This window comes from Bombus fervidus, chromosome 4, assembly GCF_041682495.2.
Source record: "Bombus fervidus isolate BK054 chromosome 4, iyBomFerv1, whole genome shotgun sequence".
Classification (NCBI taxonomy): domain Eukaryota; kingdom Metazoa; phylum Arthropoda; class Insecta; order Hymenoptera; family Apidae; genus Bombus; species Bombus fervidus.
This window is the reverse complement of record NC_091520.1, coordinates 17,605,207-17,630,385: the sequence shown is the minus strand read 5'-3', so window position 1 is coordinate 17,630,385 and position 25,179 is coordinate 17,605,207. Positions and strand designations below refer to the sequence as shown.

Here is a 25,179-nt window from a genome sequence, read left to right as displayed (position 1 = left end):
AGAAAGAAGCGCGGTCCTTAACCCTTCGATCGCACGTCGAATAGCGAAGAGGTCAGAGTGCGATCGGCGTACGCTTAACGAGCATGCGATTAATTCGATTAAGACGCAACGTCGCTCGCTGGGATAAAAATAATCGACCCATTATTGATTATAATTTTCTCGCGCGAGCGAGCTAACGCGAGAACGTACGAGAATTCTCGAAATGTAGTAGAGCCGCTTTCGGCGGACTGTCGCGACAGCGTGAAGCAGCGAGTCGACGCGATACCGCGTGTTCTCGAGAAATCGAGAACGGGAGAAAGGGAAGGAGATTCTCGAGAAAAAGTAGTCGTGGGCCCGGAGAGATCGCGACTGGTAGACGAGCGGAAGAGACGCGAAAAAGCGAGTACCGGCTAACGGCTAGCTAGAAAGACGGGATTCGGAAAGGGTTCGATCGAGCAGCCGCGTGGGTGGTTCGGAGCGCGGCGGAGGTAGCGACCACGACCGTGCCGGGGCAAACGTTGGTCGTCATGGCAACTCTCGCAGCTCTCGCCCCAGGCAACCCCCGGGGGATCGATCTACGGGTCGATCCCGTCGATCGATCGATCGATCGATCCAAGCAACGTTCGTTTTTCACGAGATCTGTTTTCTCGTCCGGACGACATGCCGCGGCTCGACCCTCGCTCATCACCACCCTCGCGTTTTCTCGAAACATTTCCCTTTCAGGCGTAAACTCGAACGAGGAACGAAACAAGTCGGTCGCCGCGATTTCACGGTTCGAGTCTCGATCGGTTTGCACGTTGACCGCTCGGATCGATCCGGCGCGCCATCTTCTTTTCCCGGTTGTCGTTGCCATTGCCATTGCATTCCTCGTACCTCCGACGACTCTATACTTCTTCGCAGAAGCGTATCTCACGTTTGTTTCGCGAGAAGTCGCACAACGCGATCGATCGAGTTGCGCTCGATCCACGTCGTTTATATTATCTATACCTAAATACGATCCCGAGTACGTAATAACGTTAACACTGTGAGTCATCGACGACGGTTCACGGCACACACGCGATCGTCGCAACCGCGCGTTTGTTTCTGATCCGAACGACTTGTTCCGCTCGAGTTGGACGGTTGCCAAAATTATGTAACTCCACGATAACGCAGCCACAAGTGCGGTGACTCTGAAGTAATTATTTAGAAAGTTTACTGCCATCTTCAATGAATAATTTTTTTAATATATGCGACGTGTAATTTAATATATTTAATATATGATTCCGAATGACATTTTCCTGCACATATAACCGCCGCTCGGTCTTAGTTTTCGATGTATTTGCAAAAAATTGTCTCCACTACTACAGCGAAGTCTGCCTACGATAATCGTTCGATAAGCGTTCGTACGGCGTATGCGTGTCTCGCGGAGACTGGATAAAGTAACGCCTAAACCAAACCTAATTCTTATCTTTTGTTTATAGTTTGTATAGGTGTCGTTCTATCCGGTTGCCTCACGGTGATCGGCAAACTAATACTAACGCATACGCTGTCACGGACGCGCAATACAGACAAAATTCGCTGGAATGGTACCGATAGATTTTTTTCAAATATCCGAGAACTAAAAAAGTCCGGTAGCAACGTGCGAAGCAAAATGTCGTTCGGACTGTTGATTTCTACAACGTGTTAAAAAGTCGTCGAAATCCAAGTTGACGACAGCTTTCTAAATTGTAATTACCGATCACGATCATCAACTGTTTAGCGAATTTCGTTGCGAAATCGGTCGATGCGACACAGCGAGAAAGTTTGTTTCGTTAGGGAAGCGACTGGATTCGTGACTGGGGAAAAATATAAAGCGAAGAGGAAACGACAAACGTCGGTCAGGGTCAAGGACACGAGGTAAAGCTTGGTTCGGTCCCAGGCAGAAAATCGTCGAAGGCCGAGAATTCTCGCAGCGGGTACAGCTATCGTTACGTAGTCGCTAAATTTAGGATATTTTGCTCGTAATCGTAATCGTAAATCAAGCTATAAGATAAAACATTACGTGTAACTTTGTTCTAGAAGAAGGCGCGAACTTAAGAAATCGCGTCGCTGCTATTCGAATATCGGAATTGGAATCGGGAGGAATACAACGCGAAACGATTCGACCGTCGATCGTTCGCGCGTGTATCTAATTCCGATTAACGTTGGTATCTCGATAAAACGAAAAGTTAATTTGTAGGTTCGTTTGGTTCGTTGGAACAAAGGATAACGGGTGTTCCCTTCCTAGAACACGGTTTTTTCCCTCCGAAAGATTCTCGCGACAATGGCGCGAGGTGAAAATAAGCGCGTTAGAAAAATATACGAAACGATTGGCACGATCGACGGCCGGTTGGCGACTCGCCAGCAGTGTGTAGATACTCGCCGTGCGTAGACGCCCGTATTCCAATACTTTCCGACCTTGCCCGGCTTTCTTCGAGAGCTTCGGTTCGGTTTATCGAAAGTCTAAAACGAGAAAACGATCCTCGATACACATACAGTATACGTACGTAGAACGACTTTTCTTCCATTAATCGACGAGCTCGAAACACAAACGATCGAGAGTGGCAAGAGCAATTTCTTTCAAGTTTTACACGACTCGTTGGCAAATTTAAAGGAAACGTTAATCGGGATGGAGGCCGAGAGAAATATCAAAAGGCGTCCCCTTTGCTCCAGTTGTTGGCGCACCCTCTATCGGAACGGCTAATTCGAGTCAACTACCCTCCACGAGGATCTTCGTAACCAAAAATAATCCATCCATGCATTCGCTCGCCCGCGTCTATCGGTGGTGTGACGCGTGATGCGACGGCTCGCATTCATCGGACTCGCGTTACTCAGCAGGAGAACCTTAGGTCTCGGCTTTCTCAGCTCCGACGAATGCGAATCTTCGGAATAAAGCACACCGCGAGTCGATTACACACCACTACTCCTACCCGCGGACCAACTTATCTCGTTCGCACTCGTCTTCTCCCTTTTCTGTTTCCTCTTTGAACGTTTCCTTCGCAAGCTGATTCGAGTGACGATCATTTCCTGTCTGTCACCACTTTGCTTCGAGTAGACTTCTGTACGAAATTTTCAGACTGATAAACTCTTGGCGCGTCTTTCTTCGTTCAGCTTTTTTATTTCTATGCCTTTCGAGAAACGCCACGCCTTAGCGCGCGATATTCCCGGCAACGAACGATATCGCACGTCGGCTCGCGTTTCCGGCCGCGAGAGCCGTGCCGTATCGCACGATAGAACGCGTTCATCGAGTATCTCGACTACGTATTATTCTCGAAGAAGAAGATATTCTACCCTTCTCGACACGACTCTCGGTAACGTTAATCGTTCCCCGAGTTGTCTTACTCGCGATAACGCGAACTCTCTCTCTCTCTCTCTCTCTCTCTCTCTCTCTCTGCCTTTCCATTCGCGAAAATATTTCCTGGAAATTCGACTCTTATCCGGAGGAACGCAAACAATGAAACGATATCTAGCGAAAAGTTATGGTGGAGTTGCTGCTTGATAAAAAGAAAGGAAAGCAGAAAAGGAGGGAACAAGCATTTTTATAGTTTCTATGTTCCGTAGACGCTGTCGCTCTCCGAGAGACTGAAACTGATTGGTCCTTCGTTCTATGGAACGCGACGCGAGATCTATTTTCGTTTCTTTGTTCAAAATTCCTTCGAGACTCGTAGATATTTACACCGCGTCCGATCAACCGTTTGAATAACTGGAAAATCGCGACCAACCTTTCGCTTCGCCCGTACCGTCCCGTCCTAGGTGTTCTCCTCGTGTGGAATTGGTCCGCGTTCGCGAACCTATATAGGTTATGTAACGATAATGGCTAGCGTGCGACGGACTCGAGCGCATTGGATTCGGAAAACCGCGCAAACGACGGTTACCACACTTACCATCACCGAACTGAAGTTATTCGTCTACGTTCGTTTTGTTGCTACGAAACGACGTTTACGTGTTTTCTCTCTGGGACAAAAAAAAAAAAAAACGGATGCAACGACGACGGCAGCTTTTACGCGTCGACGCATCGTATTGCAACGACCCACCGTCTATTGTACAATCTTTAACCTGCGTTATTCTCCGAATATTACATCGCAGTATCGTCGCTTTTATCGTTAATAAGATTACGGTATTGAGATTCTTTTCTAGGAGGTAAGAGGCGATACAATCGCCAATAAGATTTCGTTTATATAGCATGTAGTAGAGAGAAAGTGTTACGTTCAGATGCTAGGAGACAAATCTGATCCGAATCGCGGTCATTTGTCCATAAATGAGTAAAGCGTAGAGAGGTGACTGTTCGCCGATCGACGAGCTTTCGGTGAAATAACGAACGTCGAGAAATTTGGGTCTCGGAAGGAACGTATTCGAAGTAATGCTTTACCTTGCTTTCCATCGAACGTCATCCTCCATCAGTTACGATCTCTTCTTGCGCTTCGAAAATACCGAAATCCTCCGATCTCGAGCAAGTTCTCCGTGAATCGAACGGTTACTCAACGAGTCCACATTGTAGAAATTAAAACTCGTGAAAAGATGCGCGTCGCTTCTTTCGCGAGACGCGTTGTATGGACCGTTCGAGAAGAGCAAGAGGCACGGCCGCAGTGCGGCCGGCACGCGACACTCTGATACTAGGGGAACAAAAGCTCCTACCTCGGTGACCGTTCCGACGAGACTGAGCGCCGCCGACTACGCACCCTTATTGGGTGGGCACGTTGCAGGGCCGTACTCGAACGGGGTGCTCTCCCTCTATACTCTATGTACTCCCTTCCACCTGATACTGTCCGCTTCTGTCAAGCTCTCGGCTCTTTCCCGTCGATACGAGCCATCCCACCGTCTCACTCGGAATATCGACACGAACTAGAGAGCACGAACCGTCTTTCCAATCCTACCTGATTTCGTGCTTCTCTCACACTCGCGACCGACGGAAACCCACCGCGATTCTTACCGCTTTGGCGTTCTCGACAGCTGACAAACCTAGACGACTCGATGGAGTTCGATGTCCGACGATGTACATTGTTGTACATACGTACACACATAGCTGTCCCTTTTGCGTGTCCATGATATCCTCTGCGAGAAAACGCACGATCTTACAGCGATCTTACACGATGATACACGATCTTAAATCGATGTTACAGCGTTGACACGATTAAGTGGTATATATATATAATGTATGCTATGGGAGCACGACCAGTGAACGACGAGCGATACGTCCCTGTGCAAGAGTGGCTAAACGGGACGACACCCTTCGACAACGTAGGGTAGCCAGATCCAATCGAGGGGACTTTGGAGAATTCCCGCTCTCGTTTCGTCGAGTATTACCGTAGAAACGATCTCTTTCGATTTTACGATGTATTTTCGTAAGATCGATGCCGCGCGATTCTCGGCATAGAATAACCGTTTCCTTTTTCTCGTCTTCTTCACTTTAACGAGAACGAACCATTCAGTTTGAATTATCATTTAGCGACCTTTTCGACTTTGTGCCTCCGATTGTTTGTGGCTCTTCGTGGCTTTCGACAAAGCGACGTCGAACCGTCTCAAAGTATCGAAACCTTCGGCTTTTATACCGCCAAATGAATACCTTTCGGGGTTGCATCGCGAACAAAAAGGAAGATTATCGATTGCTCGGTCGAATGCCTGCCCCTAGCTTTCTCGCATTTACATGCTCGACTTTCCCATTCGACTAAATCCGAATCTGTCTGCCTTCGACGCCAAATGTTGGAATGTTGCCTCGCGTCGATTTTACTCTACACCCTCGCTCCCAAATCTCCCTTTTTAATCTTTTGACAGCGAAAAAAAAAAAAAAAAAAAAAAGAAAGGAAATTGGGGGCACAAACGTGAATTCGTCGGGACGATAATTACGTAGGTATCTCACCAGAGGGATGCGATATTATCCGTATACGAGTTGGCACTGTTTCGAGCCTGGATTTTTGCCAGGATAAATATCGATCTTGTCGCGTCCGAGGATCCTCTCGACTTCGCTCGATTCGATTCGACGATTGACACATGTTACGCGGCCGAGCTTCGAAACTGGTGTGCTACCTTCTTCGCTGTCTCTTCCCGCTTGCACCACGGAGACAAAGGAGCGCAAGGAGTAGCAACGATTCGATCAAGCTCGAGCGTAACGTAATAATCGAACGCGATTCGCAATTCCATTTTGCACAATTACGTTTTGCCAAGAAATTTCCAGCGAAAAATCTAAATCACTCATTTGATTCCGCGCATAATAAAAAGAGAAAGAAAGAGAAATAGAAATAGAAAAGGAAGAATGGGAAGGATAGTTCGAGGCGGAACCGAGGGAACGGTAGAAAGAAAGACTGCCTACAGTTTACAGCATAAGATCGACGATTCGTGGCTCGTTGACGAAGGGCCATCGTCGTCCTTCGCTCTCTCTTGCTCGAGCTTGGCTTCGCGATCGACTCTTTTCGCTCGATCCGTGTAGACGCGGCCCGCTACCGAAACTAACGGGAAAGGATAACGAGCCCTTTACGAGAATCCGCTCGTTGCGTTCCCAACGAACCTTCCGCAAACACCCTTCGTCGTTCTGGCAACACCCTCGAACTCGCTTCAAGGTTCCCGCTACGAAACACCCAGGCCACAGCCTCCGCGATTGTTCTTTTCTCCATCGAGCAGTCACGCGCGCACAGCTTTCCTTTCGCGTGTCTTGCTTTCGGCTAAGCGGTGTTTGTACGCAGCCCTTTCACCGACGCACACGTTATTCGTTCAACCACTCGAATTCGTTTAAACGAGCATCGCGCCGACCTAATTCACCGTGAGATTCTGCCGCTATCTCGAGCAGACTTAGATACGTACTTTTGCGTGTGCAGCCTTTAGATGCACGCGCGACCAAATTGCTCGCATTCTACTTCCGAGTATGTATCACCTAATTAGGTGGAATACGAAAAGAAACGCGCGTTTCCGGGATAGAATGTATCGACCTTTACCACGATCAGACGTTTCTTTTACCCTATCCCATACATTGTATTATCGCACGGATGTAGATTACGCTTCTATTTATCGTTATCAGTTCCACTACTTGTAATTTGATATATGTAATAGAGCTACGATACATTAAAACCGACGAAACAAGTTGCCTCCGTGGCGCAATCGGCTAGCGCGTTCGGCTGTTAACCGAAAGGTTGGTGGTTCGAGCCCACCCGGGGGCGAATTTTTCTTTTGTTACATCCGATCCCTTTCGAGCGAGGACTTTATAAACGACCATGAATATTGGTACGTATATTGTAACAAGCATCAAACAAGTATAATTTTTTTTTTATGGTACTTTGTCCGAAAAGTTGCTAAGCTAAATCTATACCATTTTCAAACAGACGAAGCAAACGGAACTGAAAATCATCCCCTAGTATCGTCTTCTTTTCTTCCTCCTTGTTCCATTATTTTTGAACTTATTTGATATCAAAGCGAAAAAAATAGATCTACATAATTTAAAAAAAAAAGCAACGTATATTTTAATAAGCAAATCTTGCCGATACAGCAACAAAAAATAACAACATTCCGCCCAACGTGGGGCTCGAACCCACGACCCTGAGATTAAGAGTCTCATGCTCTACCGACTGAGCTAGCCGGGCTATAACTTTTTGCGATCTTTGATATAGCAAACTATGTGTATTACGTACTAATAAAACTGCCTAAGTAATAAATCAATTTTTTCGATACTATCGTCGACGATACTTTCGGCGCTCGATTCTTGCGAATGTTTCGTAATAGATGCAAAACGTGGGTTACGGAACAAGTTGCAAATTTTTGCTTAACGCCGTCGTTTATTTGATGAGATCAAGTACCGATGATAACTTACTTCACGTTTTACACTAAAAAGGTTTTCGTAATTTCTCGATATATGTATGACGATAATGTGCTGTAACGTAAACGCCTAAAACTTTTAGAGCAATTTTCTTGTTTTACGAGGCTTTCTAAGGTTTCATCCGAGAACAAACTAAAGTTGGCTATATCTCTGGCGTGTCTCTTAAGATCTCGTCGGTATATAGATAAATAATACATGTTTCTGGATATAGTTCTTCCGACACTATTCGAAAGTTAATGCTCGACGTAAAGCCACGTCTCTAGACCGTGAAACGCATCTGATATACGTCTTTCTAAACGCAACCCAACTTAGGTTGAAAATCTTGTTTGACCAAACATACCATCCATTTTCAGGCAAGATCCGAACATTAGGCAAGTCGAGAACATTAATGTGACGAACACGCATAATTTTCTACCATTTTGGTTATGATCTATGGTGTTCCACGCAACCACGTTAACCATATGCAATTCAAATCTAGACGGAAACCATCAGAATCTCAACATTTGTTCTTATACTTTACTTTTAAAGTTATGTATGTATGTATGTATGTATATCAACGTGCCGCTATCTTTCTCTCTTTGTGCAGCAAAGGTTTTATTCGATCTTTACTTTTGTATTAATTTTTAAGCAAATTTAATTTTTTCCTCGATTGAAACGTATCTATCGATGACAATGAAAAGTGGTAGATACTCGGATAATGGAAAAAAAATATTAGAAATAGGGAAAACAAAAAAGGAAAAAGGTACGAAAAACACCGACGAGGATGGGATTCGAACCCACGCGTGCAGAGCACATTGGATTAGCAGTCCAACGCCTTAACCACTCGGCCACCTCGTCAACCGTTAACTTTTTATTTCAATACACAGAACATGATACATAAAAAATTTCTCAAACAATTTATTGTTATTAAATAAGCTAACCTTGAATCACAAAGGGTAATCGTGTTTCGAATGATAATTATAACGTCTCGATAATGTCATTTTCCTATGCGATCGATTTAATGCAACGTAATCTAAGATCCAAGATCTAAGATCTAGTATCTCGTCTAAGCTTAAACCATCGTATCGGCAAAGAAAACTTCGATGATATCTGGTTCGGATGTAATACAACTGACTGACCGATTACACGAAGCTTTTATCGGAAAGGTTTAAAGCGACTTGGATCAAAGTTGAGCGATGGAATTCATCGGGATGGACTCGTTGTGGGGAAGCGAAAACGAAATAGCAAATTCTTGGAAAATGTGTATCAAGAGACTAGTCGTAATCAGGATATAAATGTTGTTATAAAACGAATAATTATGGACTGATCTCGAGTAGAAAACAGAAGAAAAAGAAAAAAAGTAGAAATCGTTATCATCCGCTGTTACAAAGAAACTGGTTTATTCGTATAAAAAACACATATGTATCGTGGCGCACTGGTTTTTCACGTGTAGGAAAACAAAAGGTCTTGTTTCATTGGCTGGCTGCCAGAATTGACTCGTCCGCAATGCGACCTGTCTGCCATTCTCGCGAGCAAATTTGTCGAGGTTGTGTTTTGTTCGACCGGCAGAGCCGGTGATCCGCTGTTCTTCCCTGACCATTCGATACAAACACGCGCGCGTGTTTGGATCAAAGATGCGACCGGGTATGCAGCTTAATGGAGAGACAGACAACGAATAGCGTAAACGAACGCAAAACATTCGCGAATGTTGGAGAGAAGAAACGAGGCAGAAACGGTGATCGATCGGTGATATTCAACGATCGCCCATTACTAAGAAGCAACGAGAAGGTACTTTTTCCGTAAGACAAGTAGCTTCTTCCAAGGTGCCGAGATTAGCTCTCAAGAGGACCTCCGCGATTACTTTCTCGGCGATAATACTTTGACGAGGCATCGATTTCCTCAATTTGCCAGCCACATAACGACCAAACGTCTCGAAATGGTCGTCCGTTACGGAGCTGGTAAACTGTCTCGGAGAGATTTCACACGTCGAGTCCTTCGGCTGACGATCTTGAAAGCTTTCCGGTTGTTGATGACATTTCCTTCTGAGAGGATCGGCCGATGCGGAGGTGGAAATTCTTCTGGCGTACGAGCCCTCGGTTTCAAGGATGATCGGTTGAAACGCCGGAGCAGAGCTAGCTGCCGGGGACGGTACAGGTGACGGTGGCTCGATCTTGTCTACGTCCGTTTGCACAGACTAGAAAACAGTTACGTTGCCAACTGTAATTCAATGCTAGCGATATGGACTATGGTGTATCGATCAAAGTACGCGTATATGTATAACGATCAACGAACGAACGCGATACAAACAGAGTCCAACGTCCGAACGAACCATTCGATACGTCGTTGCACTGACTCGCGCGTTGTTACGTTCCGCCTTATCGTATCGCGTTGTTATGTTCTATCTTATCGTATCGCGTCGTATCGTATCGTATCGTATCGTATCGGGTCGTATCGCGTCGTGTTGAGTATGCTCTCAATGAAATAAAAATGCTTTCCAACTTGCATAATCTTTCGCGCGAAGTATTCGTGGAAGATCGTATTTAAATATACGAATATATTGGACGAACAAACCAACATTTCGAATTTCTTTTTCATTAAAACGTAATTCTCAGCGCATCGTAGCGCTCGTCGAGTTTTCGGATCGATAAAGTCCCGTAAAGAGAGAGCAAGAGAAACAGATGGATAAAAAGAAATTAAAAAGCGAGACTAAAAATGGCAGGAAAGAAAGGATAAAAAGAGGAAAGAAACGAGCTTGTTGCTCGTATCGTATTGCTCGCGAAATATTTATCTTCTCTTTCTCACCGTACTTACTACATTCGTGACGTACGACGACGTTACAGAACGAAACGCAACTTGACGCCTTTGATCGCGAACGAGAAATTTGATTTTTCAAAAAAAATTGAAATCGACCAAAAGCTTGCGTGTTCGTTTAAGAATACAGAAGTAAAAGTAGAGTGCAAATGAGCATAGATAATAACGAATGGGAGGGGAAGAGAAGGGACGGTTTAAGGGGGAAGGGAGAGCGAAAGCGAGAGAGTGCGAGAGTCTCGGATTTGCGCAGTCTCGGTAACTCGAGAAAAATTGCACGAGGTCGTACCATCATCTCCTCTTGAGAGAGATCCGTTGGGTTAGCCAAAGCATTCTTAAAGTCTTTCTCTTCGTCTAGTGGACTCGTTTCGTTTTGTTCCGCTACGAACTTTAAAATATCGTAGTACCATAACGAAGATCTGTATCGTAGTCGAGGATTCTGGACCATCTTTTGCGAATTTCGCACCTTTTTGTATTCCCTTCTGAACGCGGTTCTAAGCGTGTTGATTTTTCGTATGACAGTCTCTTTATCCGCGATCGGATTAACCTCCCTCAATTTTTGCACGAGAGCGTCATAAGCACGATTTCGAAGTATCCTGTCCTTGTATCCCCTATACCTGACCTGCCACAAGCAACGGAAACTACGGTAGAGGTGAATGAATTCCGCGAGAAAATCATGCGAGTATCCGACCAAATCCGACATGTTGCTTGGTTCGCGCGGATACGACTCCCAAGGAAGTCGATCGGAAATCGATCTTCGGCTTTTCGATCAATTCATGCACTTACGAAATGGCGTGTTTTTATATAGGTGTAGTACGATCTTTGGAAGAACGTAACGCGATCTTCTCGCCACGCGGTTGACTTACGATCGAACGACGAACGCGAGCACAAGTAAGATAAACGTAGCGTGGATGACCGCGCTCGACGTTCGACTGAGGGGCCACCAGTCCACACGAGTCCACAGGCCGCTTCTCGAACGGACGATCGTCAGATGGTAGTCAGATGTCGATCGTATGCCTGCCTTTGGAAACGCGTACCTACGCGTTTGCACAAACCACCTTGTTGCCGACCAGATCTTTCTCCCTCCAGCAATCAGAGGTTTGCTCGTGCTTGTACAAGCGGCCCTACCACGACAAGCGCTCGACGCCACTCTTTCATAATTACTCACGTTCGTTTTCAACGCAGCAATTTTTTCTTTATACTCCTCTCCTTCTTCTTTTTCTTTTTTTTTTTTTTTTCTTCTATTTCCCTTCGAATTACATATCCTTTCTTTAATTCTTTCTACTTTTGCGTTAAGTTCTTCTTTACAAACTGATTCTTCGGGAGACAGAGAAAGAGAGAGAGAGAGAGAGAGAGAGAGAGAGAGAGAGAGAGAGAGAAAGAGAGAGACGAGGACAAGGTTTCGATCGAAGTGTACGATTCGACTGGAATCAGTGCACTGCACGCAACGCGTTCACACTAGAGAACGTTTGACAGTCGTTGCGCGTAATCACGTGGTATTCTCGCGATCGTGTAACCGTTCACGACGAATTTTCAAATCGTAGAATGCTTGAAATTCGCACGGATCCAGTCGTACTTGAAGCGCTTTGTGTTTTACCAGGTTCGAGAAGGTTTGCGCAAACGCGAAGCGTGACACGAGGAACCGTGGCGAGGTGTTGCGGAGCAGGGTGAAGGCGAACCGACTCGATGGGTCTCTGTCTGCGTCCAATGAAAGCTATTTCCTGCTAGTGTTGCCAACGTGACCGCGCAAACACGTTTCACGAGTTGGTCGAGTGCGACAGTTTATGCACCGCCACGCCTCGACGTGTACCACTCGCGTTCTTAGTGCTTCGTACGCGTTAATTGTTGACGAAAGGTTACCGTTCCACGCTTGCCTCCAGACATTCCCACTTAAATAAATCTCGTGACAAATCTATCTGTTTTATCGCGAAACTAGCGAGCGCGCACGTGCAAACCACGCTGCATAGTCTCGCGGAATTGGTTACAGTTTCGAGATCGCGGAAAGTATCTCTGGAAAATCGAAATTACGAAATCCGAGAAGCAAACACGGCCGAAGGCCGGTTTCGCCAGATCGGAGGACGATAGCGCTGCCGCTATGTGCGAACCTTCGCGCCTTATAAGGTACTAGTCGCCAATTCGTTCGTCGCTCGATTCCCCGTCATCTCGATTCTCGCGATAAGTCTCCTTCGTCGTTATTTATTTATTTATTTGTTTGTTAGTTATGGGATACCGGCCTGATCAAGCTGTACATTATACCGAATAATTTCCATTTTGAGTTCGAACGTTCTAGCTCGACACATTTCTTCGTGCGATTTGCAAAACGCGCTTTGAAAAATAAGCTGAGGTAAAAGATTGAGAGAAAACCAGCAAGGGACTCGTAAGTCATAGGAGGAAAGAGAAGAGAGGAGGAATGAAGAGAACGGAGAGGCGGGGCGAGAGTAAGCGGATATTATAAAAGGAGAAAGGCAACGATGTTTAAACACGAAAGACGTACTTTCGCTTACAGATAACACGAGAAAACAAAATCATTGATATACAAATCGTTGTGCGATTTCGAGAAAGGGAGATTTAGACGGGAGGTGTCGGTGGTGAGAGCGTCAAGTTAGAACGCTGTCGGTAAATCAACGTTTCTCTCGAAATGTAACGCAGACACGATGTATTTACACCAAATATGTCGTGAATCGACATAAGTTACAGTCCAGAAAGCGATACTTTGTTCGAACGTCACGCACGTTAGTACACCAGTGTCAAAACATTTAAGGGCCTTGCATTTGGATTTGCTTCGAACGATGCGATTCGCTTGCCTTTTCCCTTTCTATTCTCGTATCTCTTGGAATAAATTTACCGGTACCTGTTTCCCAGAGTATCTATTTTTTTTTTTTTTTTTTTTTAAGTACTACTAACACGCCATTCGCTGAAAATGTATACCACGTACTATGTCGAGAGAAAAATAATTTGGAAATCTCTTTCGAGACAGCAATTACATATTTCGATCGATCGATCAAACGTCCGATTACCAATCATTGTAAGTACATAAGGCGACTTGATTCGTATTAGCTCGAGCGCTGTTCTTCTCGTAATCGTTGAGCGAATTCACATCGTGAATAACCCAAAATTACATGTACATATGTTTGTTCGGTACCACTTACTTCGAGTCATCGACGAGCTCGCTGTTTTCCCATTTCTTCAAAAGGTTGTGTTTTCACCACCGAACCGCGTATCACGGATCATTTACCGATACCAAACAAATTTCTTTAATCGCAACACGCTTGAATCTATGTGTGCAGAGATTTTAGCGGAGACTGCGATCCCTAACTTTTCGCGCACGCGCGTCAACGTGTACTTTGTTATCTTCGTATACGAATTTTTCACCGGTACCCCTGTGCTGATTTATTCTTCGGAATGCTTGGTAGATAAAAATTGAACGCGGCAGCTGAAAATTACGGCCAGCAGCGTGCGTGCAAGTAGAAATCGTACCGGTGGAATGCACCGGTGGTTCGGACGCTAGCTAAAGTCTCACTGGCGAGACTGGCACCGTTGCGTTGCGTTGGTTCGTTTCACTCATCGTAGGCTTCCACTCGGTCGCTTTCGCGCGTTTATTCCGAGTGTGGCGTGTGTTGGGCCGGGTCAGGCCGAGTCGACCAGGCCAGGCCAGGCCAGGCTAGGCCAGGGCAGGACAGGGCAGGGCAGGGTAGGGCCAGGCCAGGCCAGGCCAGGCCAGGGCAGGGCAGGGCAGGGCAGGGCAGGACCAGGCCGGCAATCGCCGCCGTGTACCCAAACTATAATAGATCGCAGCACTGAATACACTTTGTTTATGTAAGCTGTTATGACGGCGTCTAGCTCAAGATCAAAATAAATGAAATTAAGAGTTTCGACTGCCAGTTCCTTTCGAAATACGACGTAACAACCCATTTTCATCGAATATTACCTTGACGTATCTTGCTTTTTAAAGGAAAAAAATGAAAATTTAGCAGCCGCTCTTCGTCCCAACTTGCAATGTGTGCGGGGGCGCGCGCGTGTGTGTATTCTATATGCATGTATATGTACATATGTATGTATACGTATTTTGTGTTTATAGCAGCTTTAGTATTTTGTTTCTTAAAACTCAGTATAGAGACGATATGGAATGCAAAGCGATTTCGATTATGGAAGACGAACGATTATACAAGAAAGAGAGCAGACGTCGGGATAGCGAAAAAGGGAAGCGATTGCGTTTTTCTTTGTGATCAAAGAGAACCTCTGTCGGTCACCGAATCTGTTACCGAGTCGCTTGCTTTTCGCTCTCTGTATCGTTTGCCAAGAATCGCTTCAACTCCGATGTAAACGTGCTTTTTATTCAAATTTTCAACTAGACGATACGACGACACATTCTCGGAAGGAAGATACGCGCGAACGAATTCAAAATGTTTATCGGTTTGGCAATGGATATCGTTCGAGATGCAGATACGATAAACTCGTCTCGAAGAAATCTTTGCACCTTTCTTCTCACATTCGAAAATATTGCATAAAACGCGCGTTGTTATACATTTGATTTTTTATTATTGCAATGTATTCGTTAGGTTTCGTACGGTTGAAAATTTGATTGGTCGAGTGGTGGATACGATGTAGGAAATCCATATCGAAATATGTATATAGAGATAGATAGGTTATGGTAGATAGGTTATGATCGTGTGTGATATTGCAACTGTTCAGGAAAGCGGTTTTATGGTTTGTTGGGAAAGAAGAAGACGAAAGGGAAACACCGTAAAAAAAAAAAAAGAAAAAAACGAAACGATGAACACCGAGTATGAGAAAGAAAGCAAAAGACAAAGAGGACGATGCTAATCCTCTTTGTATGGAAAAACCGAGTGGTCCGCCGAGCAGACTACGAAGCAGAGCAGACTTTCGAATAAGCTATTCAACCAGTGCAATATACCGTACAAATATAGCGTATCCCGTCTAGACGACGTGACTTTTCTATACAAACGAAAAGTTACCTCGTTATTTCGCGAGATTCCCATGGAGAGCGCGGCGAACGGTATGGAAAGGCAATACCGAGATGTTGAAGTAAGCAATTGGTCTTCTTTATCCGATTGTTTTCGCTCGTTAAGCAGCGATCGGCAGATTCCTGACGCAAATCGGAACAGCTAAAAGCTTTATTTTCCACGCGGTGCCGCTCTACCGATTGTTCGCGTATAAGCTAACATTCCTCTTTTTTCCTCACCGCGGCGCGACGTCGTTGTCTAATAAATTCTACTCGAACAAAGACTAAAACGTTTCAGACCATACTCTGCGAGCTGTATCTAATAACCTGGTTTAATTAAAGTTATATTCAAAACCGGCTCGTCTACGAGTCGTTTCTTCGATGTCCAATAACGCAACTGAACGGTGAACAACCGCGAGGAACTGGTGCAAACTCGATTCGAACGACTTTATCTCAACGTATGGGACGTACAATACCATTCCCTGTGAAAGAACATATTCTATAATGTTTGTATGACATCGAGTGACAGTTCGTTCCGATCGAATCATACGGAAAACAGTATAAAACTAGCGTAGTTTTCCAAGCGAAGAATTAAGCGGAAAACATAATAGGGGATCGATCGATAATTAATTGACAAATGTGGCATGTCGTAATTTACGATGTCACAAAAATTCCAATTGGTTCTGAACAAAGAATACTACCGATGATTAACGAGAAAACTCGAAAAATGGGCTTTAAACTAGGTATCTCGGTGAAAAGCTTTGTGTCACGCATACATCGTAGCTACAGAGCGATACGAAGGCAGACAATAGAGGTTAAAGTTATGTCAGAGAGAAAGAAGATATTGTGTACTGAAAGCTCTACTATGACTACGATACGTTCCATCAATGACGCAGATTCGTGAAATGAATAGAATATTTCTTTTGCTCGGATGTTATACGTAGGCGTTATACGTATGCTCGATGAGAAAGTGATAGAAAGAATTTCGTAGCAGTCGTTGCGGCGATTGAGAAATTTTTATTTTTTACTCGTTCGTAATTCTCGAATAGTCGCAAAACGTACTATATCGGGATCGTACAACGAATCGCAAAACTACCAACGAGAGGTTCAATATTTCAGTTCGATTGAATATTCCATAGTCTGTGATGCGAGTACCTCGTTATCGAACCTTGTCTACCATTCCTATCTCACATTCTCGTTAACGGTAGTGCTTTTTCTCTGCGTATAATATTATGCATACTGAAGCTACATTTAAGATCAGGGCTTTATCTCAAACAATTTGTTACACCGGATTTGGTTGAAACTTTATAGATAGCCTCGTTTTCCATTCGAAGGTTAAGACCTAAAATTTTGCGAAAAATATTTTCTCTCTTCAGTGTCACTTCTTGTAATCTTGAAAACTTCTATGCTTCGATTTGGTTAAAATTTTGAAAATAACTTCTTTTTAGATAGAAACAACATTTAAGGGAATGATTTTTGGTAATTCGAAAATTAAAATTTAAAATTTTGCGGAAAACGTTTTACTAGCGCAATGTCACTCCCTGCGTTATCGATACAGCGATGAATGCAAAATTGGACAATGAAAATTTGAAGAAGGATATTCGCGGGAAGGATCATGAATCCTTGGTATGATAGATATGTACTTAAAGATATCCCTAATACTACATATCGTATTTTATATAGTTTTGTTTCAGATCTTTTTAACCGGCCACCATAAAGCGACTGGCAATCCTTTTTTATGAGATCGTCCCTCTTTTGAATAATTACCTCCATTTTATTTTATAATCTACTTTATACATTTCAATTGGAATAATGTTTAATTTTTATTGTTCGATAGGTATGACAGAGCGCGGAGGAGATAAGTATCACTTGGTAATATGCCCTGACAATAAACGCGACGAAACTATACTACTGTCGTTAATCAAGAAACACACCTTAGCTTTCGAGTCAGTAAAAATGCTTCTCGCAAAAGTTATTTTTATCTAAAAGGAACCTGTTTTTGCGGAAGTTAAATTATTCTTTTGTATGTTCGATCCATTCTTAAATCGATCAATGAAACCAAAAAACCATAACTTCGAGGATGTTTCGTGGAAGAATGCACCGGTTGGTTAAGGAGCATAACCAATTTGACCTGTGTGTCATAACCGGTTCGATAAGAATGATGAGAATAATAATAATGATAGTAGTAGTGCAATAGCAGTAACAGTAGCTGTAGTAGTAACAGTAGCAGTAATAGTAGTAGTTGTAGTAGCAGTAAAAGTAATGATAAGAGCAGTAGTGACTGTAGTAATAGTTATAGAGCAGTAATAAGCTATGGTAGTGATTACTTTGACTAGAAATAAAAAAGCACATCGACCTCGTTCTTTTATTCCGCGGACTTCGCTAGACATTGTTTCTGAAATCAATGGACGAAGTCAACGAATTAGAAAAAAACTGTGACTTCGATATTAGCAGTGAAAATAATTGTTTGGGACAGGTACTGAAAAAATACCATTGTTTATTTTCTATTAATAAAATTACGATTCTTACATTTTAAAAGGTAAATTATATTAACCGAAAAAGGCATTGTTGCTGGAGCCCTCTGTCGTGCAATTGTGAAGTAACGATGCAGGGTGGTTAGACATGTTGTTAACGGTTTGTCCTCCCCCTAATTCACCTCCAACGCATCCAGCAGCAATATCGCCGTTACCACCACCACAACCACCACTACCAACACCACCACCACCACCACCAACACCACCATCAACACTACCACCATTGCTGCTACCATTTGTATCGGCAACTGCAACGGGTGCGGCGAGACCAACGTCGCCTCCTAGTCCGACTCCGATTCCAGCTGTTCCGCTAGCATTGCTTGTTCTCGGAGGTTTTACGTCTTGTGAAACTTCGTACGTTTGATTCTGTTGATTTTGCGAATTGATTTCATTGTAAACGAGTTCTTGAATCTTCAATCTAATAAACATTTGTCTATCGAGCGGTAGGCTTTTGAGAGGATTTCGAACACTCATCAAAAAATGATAAGTATCGTCTGCTTCTTCTTCTTGCGAGGCCCTTAGTCTCTTTTGCAGAGATTCGAATCTTTTTCGGTCGACTTCCGAATAATTGTTCTCTATCGCTTCCATCAAACTTCTTTTTCTACCGATCTTACTCATCTTAGGCGGTGGCATAACTTGATGAAGACCATCGTCGTTAGAGAGTAAAGATTGACAAGAATCACCGTCTAAATCGTCGAATTGAGTTTCCTCGTGTCCTTCTAAAATATCAATCTGAGGTTCGATCTGCGTCTCTTCTGGCGACGATCGAAGGGCTGCCGAGCAATTTTGCGAAAGAGTGCACCCGATTACTCTTGAATTCATTTGATCTCGCAGGAAGAATAGGCTCTTGAACCAAACCCATTTTGAGTCATGTTCATTAGCGCCACCATCGCATTTTCCTCTATAAGTTTTCTTTAATTCGTTGCGGAAATTATCTCGTAAGTGCTTCCATTTTGATTTTGCGACGTCCGCTGGAAATGAAGATTCTCCGTTAATTCTTTTGTTACGATAACAAATTTTTCGAAACTTTCCTACGTGAATAATGCGCATTCGCATGGCTTTGTTACGACAATTGATAAAATGAAAAATTTATGAAAAATAAATGGCCAAGAAAACATTGCTTCGTCTAGTATAAAATTTTGTAGCGCTCCAAACGTTTAATCGTTTGCCCACGAATTACCGCGACCTCGGACGTAATATTGTGTAAACAGTAATTAAAATCATGCTTACTATCAATATTACCACAAATTGTAGGCGTCGACTGTAATTAAAAAATTATAGAAATGGCGACGCAATAACGATCGACCGTACGCGCTCTTAGAAAGTAGCCCGTTTTCCAGCAAATAAATTTAATATGCTCAGATTATAATTGATCTCGACACGACTATATCGTGTACACGTACGTATACACTGATCGAGTCGTTCGTCGGTTATTCGATAGCTTGATCGACGAATGAAAAGGACACACGCATACACAATACACAATCGTGGGAACGTGGTAGTGGGGAAGGGGAAGGGAATGGTACAAGCAGAAATGGTTGAAAATGTGACGGTAGAAGGGAAAGAAAAAGTGGAAGGGATGCGATCAAAAGGGGAAGAGCGAGAGAGAGAGAGAGAGAGATTGAGAGGGAGTAAAGGAAGAGAGAGAGAGAGAGAGAGAGATTGAGAGGGAGTAAGGGAAGAGAGAGAGAAAGATTGAGAGGCAGTAAGGGAGGCGTACAACGACGCAGGCGCAAATAGAAGAGGCAGAAAGAAGAGAGAAGAGGGAAATGGGAAGTGGAAAGAGGAGAGAGAAGAGCGAGGCGTATACTCACTGGAGACCTCGCAAGCCCTCGCGATCTCTCGCCACATCTTTAGAATGACATCGCGATTGTGATAGTTGACGTTCTTCTGGTCCCAGATCGCGGGCCTAGCGTGCACCTCAGTGATCAGTCTCTGGAGATCCATCGTCATCGCGTTCCTACGCGCGTTCGCGTTGCATCTCCTGGACGATCGCTTACTAGCAGCTCGACGGTTGAGAAGCGTGTTGCCGGAGCTGAGTGAGGATGCAGCCGCGCGCGAGCCGCTTCCTCCTCTAGTTACGTTTCGTTGAGATTCGTTGGTGTGCGAAAGCCGACTTTTCGGTTGCTTTGTTGTCGATTCCTCGCTGGAAATCACTTGCTCCCCTGACTGGTGCTGTTCTTCCTTGATCGGTGGGATCGTGTCTACAGTTTCGTTGACGGTGTCTAGTACTTTGGCACCGCCACCGCCACCGCCACCACCACCGACGACGACGAGTTCGTCCTCGTCGTCGACGTTACTGTTTCGTCGCTGTTGTCGTCTCCTCTTCTTCCTTTTACGCCTGGCGATACGAGGACTGCCGGCCGAGGAGGAACTCGTGAAGCCGAGCCGAGCGGAGGATCGCAGGCGAGACGAATCCAGGGCTTTTTCCTCCTCGACTCGTGCACGCGTGCCGCCGTCCATACACGGCCGGTACACGCGCGCGTCCAGCCGGGAAGACGCGCACTCGCCTCAACAAACGAGTTCGATACGCGAGATGCTCTTCGGCGAAAGAAAGTCAATTACTGTACGCGCGCACGTTCTCGGCCGTACTCGCTCGCGATACGCCGCCGATCCGCCTGGTTGCTTATCCGCTCGCTAGCCAGCGCCGAGAACCCAAGTCCGAACCTTCCTTCGCTTTTGCCTACGATTTCAGCTTCGGCTTCGGTCTCGCTCGAGTTTTCGCTCGGCTCCGCTCGGTTCCGCTCGGTCCGACTCGGTTCCGCTTCGCGCGCCACCGCTCGTCACCGCTTGTCACCGCTTGCGATCTCTGCTCGACAACGCTGCTCGTCTATCTCCCAGAATTCTTTACAACTATTTTCCTACCAGACCTCTCCTCTCCTCTCCTTTCCGCTTCGCTCCTCTCCGCTTCTCTCCTCTCCTCACCGCTCCAGTTTCTTTCCTTTCCTTTCTTTTGTTCCTTTATTTTCCTAACTACTATCGTCTCGTTTTCTATTATTACCCGATCTTTTACCTTCAGCCTCAAATCCTAATATGTATTTAGTACTCGAATTCGAACTTTGCCCTGTTCTGTCCTGTCTCCTTGGCACTCGCGAATTCACCGAGATTCCTGTTTCATCTATAGAATTTTCCGTACCAATTTCCCATCGGTTCCTTCATCCCTTCACTGATTCGGAAATAATCATACGTTGTACGAATATGTTTCTGCGTTCGTTAACACGTTGCATTTCAATTGATTTTATCGTTTCCTCTTTAGATTATACATTCTCCTAATAAGATCATGTATCTAAGAAACCGAAGGAATTTTCGTTAATACATGGATCGTTATATTACAGTTATACAAGTATGATTCGTTTTCCGATTGATGTTAGTCCGAAAAGGTATTTGACAATTGTTTTGATGCGTGTGTTTGTCACTAAATAAGCGTCTTGCGCTCTCGGTTCGGTATTTGTCGGCACGGATCGTCCCGGCTCGGCTCGATTCGGCCCGACTCGGATTCACTACGCCGCGATACAACGCGATACGACGCGATGCGACGTTCACGTTCGCCTTTTGGCCTCTTGCTCATCGGTAACGCCTGCCGCTTGCGACTCCTGCCATCGCCATGAACTCTGTCGTAATCGTATTGCACGGCATCGTTTGGCTCGGCGTTGCTCGTCGTTACTTGATTCGATTTATTTAATTCATTTGGCTCCACTCGACTTGATTCTCTATGATTCGACTAATCTCTTCCCTATTTCTTTCTATTCAATCCGATCTGAACCGGTTTGACTAAAGTATCATAAAACACAAGTTAACGAGTACTTACATCTGTATTCAGAAACGATATAGCAATGAAACTTATATGATAATCTTTTTCGTATAGTTATTTATTAAGCGCGGAGGCTTACTCAAATCTGTTTGTGAAATGATAGAATGAATATGTTATTAAAATATATAAGAGACTAGGTAATATACGTCTCCTTGAGGAGAAACAGCTTTTTCTTAATTGTGATTCGCAATAGAAAAATTAGATAAATTTATTGAAAATACAAGTACCCCTTTAACCACTGTTCAGACTGAATGTATCGTTCCAAATTGAAATTACGAGCGGATACATGCACTATAGTTGATTATATACAACCGTGAATAAATTACAATTTTGCTTATGAAGCAAAATGAAAATCCATCATTTTGAAGTTTCTCAAAAAGCATCACCAAGTAATTTTTTAACAAAGTTGTACCAGGTGTTACACAATAAACTAGATAAAATCGTAAACTAGATAATTTCGTTTTCCAATAGTGGGTCCGGTTGCGGAATCTTTTCGTTGATTTTATCAACGTATTCTTGCATTACTTTCCAAAACTCTTTGTTCACCATATTTGTTATGCTTTTACGAAATATGGTAGTAATGACTTTGGTCGCAGCATTTACTATCGGATCATTTTGAAAAATGATGTTGAGTTTGCTGAAAACAAAATAAAGATTAATCGATTAGAACTAATTTAATATGCTCTAAAAACTGCGCACCACTTTTAAAACGATGGAAAGTTGTGCTAACGCAAAAACAAACGAGAATTACCCGATTTTAACGATGTTGGCCATAGGGAGGACAATTTTATAGTTGTTCATATCGAATGTAATGATTATTCGCATCTCCGTATCCCTGAGACGACCATGAACCTCTCCATTCTTCGAGATCAACAAGTCTTTAATAAGATACTCGTAATTGGCCTAAAAAGTTGAAAATTTTTTTGTTCTGTAACTTCCCAGAAAATATCGGGTTATGGTTGTGCCGTTTTGATCGGTATATTCCCTTACGTCAAGAACGTCAAACGCTAAAGTAGCATCCAAAGTGAGACTTTTATCTTGGTAAGATATAATAATATCGTTTGCCCGTCTTACGTTCGATAGTCCTTGAAGCCAGCCTTTCGATAAATTCAGAGTTCTGTCGTGAATTATTAGTCCTGACTATAATAAGAGTAAAAGAATGATCGATGTTCAAATTCGAAGGATTTCGGTCAAGTTGGTAGCATAAATACCAGTTTTTCAGATACATCCTCCAATTTCATAGGATCTAATCCTTGCTTCAAAATAAATTTTTGAATCGAGGGTAACATCGCGTCGAACAAATTATTAATCTTAGCCGATACCTTCTCAGACATGACGTCATTTTCCCTGTAGCCCAAAAACGTATAAACGATATTTCACATTAAGGACACGTATTACCGAAACCGATATACATGTGTTTATTAACCATAAATATGTAACGGTAAAAACTTACCCGGCATCGAGAAGGTTCGCAAAGGCAGCGCTAAAAAAGATAGCGAGGAGAGGTAGGAAACCTAGTCGGATTTGAAAATCCATGATGAATCGAGGCAGTCGACTGATCAATTTTCAACAATCTGACTACCGATCATCGATTTTATCTATTTTTATTGAATTATCTAATGGCTTATCGAATTATATCGACATTATGACCTTCGTTCAAAAATTTGATCGAGCAACGATATAGATTATTGCAACGAATACGTTGATAACACGAGAATTGGATAGATACAATGGTCGGCTGCTTACCTTTTGAGTTTAAGTTATCATCATAAGAGTAAGATTTGCTTATCTATTAAGTATCCTCGAATGTACGTCGCTGCTCTTTGATATTTTCGACCAACGTATCTTTCACAAAGATCATCACGATAACTTGGCTAATAGATGTCGTTAAACGGTCCACCAAAGCACTCTTACTCCCCCTACGAAAAATTCTGCTGCACCTGGAAGACGAAATTATCCGATATAGCATTACCTTCGATATTATCTTCGTCCTGATAAGTTCAAAATATGATCTTTTCGTCTTTCGCTTATCAGAAAAGATTCGAAATCTGTATACTTGTTACCGATTATAATCGAAGCCTCTTTAAAGTAAACTCACATTCGATAATATGAAAATTAATGGCAACGTTCATGTAGACCGAATTTAATTTGTCTCTGCAAATATTTCCTCGCGCTGCTGAATAAGAAGTAGTTGATGGAAATAAAGGAACATTGCTTAAGACATCGTAAAACACGTTCTTTTATCCGATCGAGAAGAATTGTTGTTATCAACTATGATTACAAAAATGTTGTCGAACGTAACATTTGTGTCAATTTTTATCTTTGTATACGGCGGTAATGGCACCAGCACGTTTCATCTTTGATAAGTTGTGCAATAAACCCGAAGAAAAGGAATAAACGATATCGATGTAAACACGTAGAAATATAGAACGCTAGAAAGAAAACACAAATTTCTTTAATCGATTTCCCATGTATTTTATCTTTCTTTTCTCCCTTCTTATCCTCCTTTCAGTTCGCAAATTCGATCATTCAAAATTGTTTGTATAGATTTATGAACGCTTTAAGATGAAAAGGAAGATTAAGTCGCTTTCAGTCTTGTTTCGAAAGCCGGTCAACTAGGAAGCGAGATAGGTAATTAATCGTAAATTTGACTTTCAATTTCAGTGTTTGCTGCATTCCTATGCACAACGTATATTACAAAAAAATATTGCTGGCATACTTGAAATGGAAGATTAAGGAATGTCTTTAATCAAAATTGACCGACGTCAATAGATTGCCTATCTATTATGATAATGCGATACGTGATCTCCGGTTCTTTGTACTTCTAAAATCATTGTAACTGAAATAATCATGTTTACTAAAAACTGTCCCACGATACGAAAGGCGTATCTCTAATTATGAATCAAAGAAAGATGGTCGCGGTGTATCTTACAAAGAACGTAGAATTTCCCTTTATTTATCATTAAAAGACTCTCATTCTCACTTTCTTTCTCTGTTACTGAAAATACGATATTATTTCGATAACGTTGATATTTTCTAACCTGAAAATCGAGCTTTGTTTACGAGTAAAGCAGGCTCAGGTTCGATGATGAGCTATGTAAATCGATATTTGCATATGATCGGATCAATAACATTACGATCTGTTTGCATTCGTCGTTGACTCGAATCGAGGAACGAAAAAGCGAGATGATAATCTTTACTCAATCGGATCAAACTTCGTTATGTGCAAGTTTCTTTTTATCACATTTTTTTTTCAGCACGAAAAGACTATTCGATTTTCCGAAACAAGACAGAATCATACTCATCT

The 25,179-nt window shown here is 43.3% G+C and overlaps 4 protein-coding genes, 1 long non-coding RNA gene and 3 other non-coding genes across 10 annotated transcripts in view; 2 read left to right on the top strand and 6 right to left on the bottom strand.

The window, feature by feature from the left end:
- LOC139986897 (uncharacterized) overlaps nt 1-13,858 on the bottom strand; it is a 22,341-nt gene extending 8,483 nt beyond the window's left edge. Inside the window, exon 1 of one of the 3 annotated variants that reach the window (XM_072002621.2) lies at nt 13,714-13,858. The gene's annotated coding sequence lies outside the window, so the exon portion shown is untranslated. Of the gene's footprint in view, nt 1-4,345; nt 5,012-13,713 lie in introns of those variants that run through there. The other 2 variants (XM_072002620.1, XM_072002622.1) reach the window with 2 other exon arrangements.
- On the top strand, nt 7,051-7,124 carry Trnan-guu (transfer RNA asparagine (anticodon GUU)). The gene has a single exon. It is a non-coding gene; the product is annotated as a tRNA-Asn (tRNA).
- On the bottom strand, nt 7,472-7,544 carry Trnak-cuu (transfer RNA lysine (anticodon CUU)). The gene has a single exon. It is a non-coding gene; the product is annotated as a tRNA-Lys (tRNA).
- Trnas-gcu (transfer RNA serine (anticodon GCU)) lies at nt 8,533-8,614 on the bottom strand. The gene has a single exon. It is a non-coding gene; the product is annotated as a tRNA-Ser (tRNA).
- On the bottom strand, nt 8,650-11,726 carry LOC139986911 (uncharacterized). The gene is made up of 2 exons (XM_072002658.1): nt 10,854-11,726; nt 8,650-9,950 (listed from the first exon to the last, which is right to left on the bottom strand). Exons 1-2 carry the CDS (start codon nt 11,265-11,267, stop codon nt 9,510-9,512), a joined length of 855 nt encoding a protein of 284 aa, XP_071858759.1. The 5' UTR covers nt 11,268-11,726; the 3' UTR covers nt 8,650-9,509.
- LOC141445754 (uncharacterized) lies at nt 12,042-25,179 on the top strand. Its single transcript, XR_012453371.1, has 3 exons — nt 12,042-12,685; nt 12,784-18,613; nt 25,166-25,179. It is a non-coding gene; the product is annotated as an uncharacterized lncRNA (long non-coding RNA).
- LOC139986904 (uncharacterized) lies at nt 18,005-21,861 on the bottom strand. The gene is made up of 2 exons (XM_072002643.1): nt 19,876-21,861; nt 18,005-19,032 (listed from the first exon to the last, which is right to left on the bottom strand). Exons 1-2 carry the CDS (start codon nt 20,522-20,524, stop codon nt 18,077-18,079), a joined length of 1,605 nt encoding a protein of 534 aa, XP_071858744.1. The 5' UTR covers nt 20,525-21,861; the 3' UTR covers nt 18,005-18,076.
- Nucleotides 22,050-24,293, bottom strand: LOC139986914 (uncharacterized). Its single transcript, XM_072002660.1, has 6 exons — nt 23,971-24,293; nt 23,326-23,812; nt 23,084-23,219; nt 22,863-23,012; nt 22,624-22,775; nt 22,050-22,509 (listed from the first exon to the last, which is right to left on the bottom strand). Exons 2-6 carry the CDS (start codon nt 23,406-23,408, stop codon nt 22,320-22,322), a joined length of 711 nt encoding a protein of 236 aa, XP_071858761.1. The 5' UTR covers nt 23,409-23,812; nt 23,971-24,293; the 3' UTR covers nt 22,050-22,319.